Source organism: Crocuta crocuta, unplaced genomic scaffold, assembly GCF_008692635.1.
Source record: "Crocuta crocuta isolate KB4526 unplaced genomic scaffold, BGI_CrCroc_1.0 scaffold184, whole genome shotgun sequence".
In the NCBI taxonomy this organism is placed as follows: domain Eukaryota; kingdom Metazoa; phylum Chordata; class Mammalia; order Carnivora; family Hyaenidae; genus Crocuta; species Crocuta crocuta.
In genome coordinates this window covers 1,455,229-1,458,448 of record NW_027530006.1, presented here as the reverse complement: position 1 = coordinate 1,458,448, position 3,220 = coordinate 1,455,229, and the positions used below count along the sequence as shown (strand labels likewise).

General features: G+C 39.6%; 1 protein-coding gene across 1 annotated transcript; it reads left to right on the top strand.

The window, feature by feature from the left end:
* Positions 1 to 1,658: 1,658 nt before the first annotated feature.
* LOC144231297 (non-histone chromosomal protein HMG-17) lies at positions 1,659 to 2,827 on the top strand. Its single transcript, XM_077763737.1, has one exon. The coding sequence runs from the start codon at positions 1,750 to 1,752 to the stop codon at positions 2,020 to 2,022; it is 273 nt and encodes a 90-aa protein (XP_077619863.1). The 5' UTR covers positions 1,659 to 1,749; the 3' UTR covers positions 2,023 to 2,827.
* The last annotated feature ends 393 nt before the right edge of the window (positions 2,828 to 3,220 follow it).

Genomic DNA, 3,220 nt, shown 5'->3' with positions numbered 1-3,220 from the left:
TAAGTCATGGTAAGGATTTTAGATCTGACCTCCTATGTAATGATGTGATAGCATGCAAGTGTGGGCCCAGCAATTCCTTCCCTCCTTATTCACACATGTTATTCCTTGAATTAAGAGGAGAAGCCAGTTCCCAGGTCCTTGTATCTGGGCTGCCCATGAGAGCTCTGGTCAAGAGAATAGGTAAAGTGATGTTCTGTGACTTCAACTCCAGGCTCAGAAGAACTGGCAGATTTTGTCCCTTTTCTCTTTGAGCAGTGGCAACATTCTATCTCAGAACCCAGCTACCATGTCACATGGAGAGGCCATGTGAAGAATTCAGTCAGTCTGGTCAACAGCCCAACAGAGCCTCCAACTGACAGCAACATCAACTTCCAGCCATATGAGGGAGCCATCTTGAATGTTTCACACCAACAGAGCCCTCAAATAACCCCAGTCAACATAGAAGAGAGTATAAGAATTGCCCAGTCAACCCACAGAATTATGGAAGATATAAAAATGGTATTGTCTTAATTAATGACGTTGTGAGTGTAATTTGTTACTCTCAATCGAAATAGAGGAGAAGCCACAGGATATAAACTCCAGTACAATATCTAATGTTCATACTATACTAAGAGGTAGGTTTCACTGTAACAGGCATACTTTGGAGATATTTCAGGTTCAATTCCATGTCACTGCAATAAAGCAAATCAAACATTTTTTTTATTTCTCCATGCATATAAAATTATATTTACACTCTACTATAGCTATTAAGTGTACAATAACATTATGTCTAAAAAATATACATATCTTAATTAAAAAACTTTATTGCAAAAAAGGGCTAGCCATCTTCTAAGCTTTCAGTGAGTCATAATCACTGATCACAGATCACCACAACAAATACAATAATAATGAAAAAGTTTGAAAAATTGCAACCACTACCAAAATGTGGCACAGAGACACAAAGTGAGCAAATGCTGTTGGTAAAAAAGAGCCAACAGACTTCTTCACTGCAGGGTTGCCACAAACCTTCAATCTGTAAAAAGCACAGTATATGCAAATCACAGTAAGGCAATAAAACAAAGTTAGCCTGTAGTCCCTATTATATAGATAAAGATTCACAAGTTAAATATGACTTGCCAAAAGTCACAGAATAGCTAAAACAGAGTCTGGCGTCAAATATAGGCCTTCTGCAGAGTTCCTTCCCTCGAGTATAGCTGAACATGGATCCAACAAAACAGAGTCACCTAAATTTCATGGACATAATGGATAATTCCAGATGCTCCATTAATCACATTGCTATATACCTGAAATGTGCCTATTAGAGTATCTAAAATTTAAATTTAAAACCAGAATTCTACTACCATCTGCATCAGACTATTTAGTATCCAGACTAAAATCACTCTGGGTATGTTGAATATGTGAGGTAACTGAAGACAATGTCTACCAAATGCTTTGTAGCTGAAGGCAAAAAAATGAACAAATTCATGAATTTATCTCTGTTTATTCTGAAATTCCAGAGTCAGTATTAGTCATCTACATTAGGGACTTCCGTCTTACTTGAAAATGTAAGTGAAGTTATTCCCAGGGCGGAGGCGAGATGCAAAACTTGTGAAAATTAAAAGGTTGTGAAAAGTAACTACATTTAGATAGTTAGGTTAAGAAATCAACATTCAGGGAGAAGAGGAGGCAAGAACGACCCCCGGACCGGCCAAAGCCCGCGCGCTGCTGCATCCCCGTGTCCAGCGCCCACGTCCCGCCGCCGTCGCCACCATGCCCAAGAGAAAGGCTGAAGGGGATGCTAAAGGAGATAAAGCCAAGGTGAAGGATGAGCCACAGAGAAGATCTGCAAGGTTATCTGCTAAACCTGCTCCTCCAAAGCCAGAGCCCAAACCTAAAAAGGCCCCTGCAAAGAAGGGAGAGAAGGTACCCAAAGGGAAAAAGGGGAAAGCTGATGCTGGCAAGGATGGGAATAACCCAGCAGAAAATGGAGATGCCAAAACAGACCAGGCACAGAAAGCTGAAGGTGCCGGAGACGCCAAGTGAAGTGTGTGCATTTTTGATAACTGTGTACTTCTGGTGACTGTACAGTTTGAAATACTATTTTTTATCAAGTTTTATAAAAATGCAGAATTTTGTTTTACTTTTTTTTTAAGCTATGTTGTTAGCACACAGAACACTTCATTGTTGTTTTGGGGGAAGGGCATATGTCACTATTAGAATATCTCCGAAGCTAGATTGATACAAGGGGAAAAACACCATTCCCTTCTAGTTCTGAGAAACTTCCTCTTGGTTCCCAGGAGGAGCGATTCCTTGATATTGACACACGTTAGCCACATTGGCACAAATGCCTTGTGGTATAGAAAATCTAAAATTCATTTTTTTATGTCCTTTTCTCCTTCTGCCTTCAACATAGACTTGACTCCCTTAAACCCAGAGACCTGTTGGAACCTGACCCCACGAAATGGTTCCCAGTATGTCAGGCAATCTGGACTTTACAGTGTCACCATGGAGATGGCATCCCTCAAAAGAGTTCCTTTTGTAGCTTGTGGAGCTTCAGATTGATAATTCTGCCATTTTCATTTCATTTCCTGAAAGTCAGGGTCGGCTCGTGAAAAGTTGTTAAACAACATGCTAAATGTGAAATGTCAACCCTCACTCTAAACTTCCCTGTTCAGAGCATCAAATGAAGACTTCATTGGGTTTTATAGTGACTTTCTGATTTTGGTAGTCCATTGAAGAAGGGAGTTTGAAAGTTGTTGTATACTGTTAACGATTGTCTGCCCATGTCCTGCCTGAAATACCATGATTGTTTATGAAAAGTATCTTTAATAAAGCTGGATACAGTTTGGCTTGGGAAAAAAAAAAGAAATCAACATTCAATTTGTTTGCTGAGTGGATAACCTGAAAATAAATGCATGAGTGTGTTTTCCTTCTTTTGAGTATACCAAGAAACAGAGAAATGTAAATACATTTTCCATCACATGCACTGTGCTAACAGCCTTTGAAGTAGTGCTTCTTTTTTTCAATACAGTATCTAGGTGCAGGGGATGCTCACATTACATGATGAATTGTCTAGTGTATAGTATCCCTCAATACATGTTCAGTTGTTGAAAATGTCCCTCTTCCAAGTTTCAGTTTCTTCATCTATAGATGATGATGTGGCCTAACAAGGTAAGCATGTAACTTTATGATCTTGACTTGCAGTGGACACTCCATCATGACACTTTCCCTTTGATCCTAG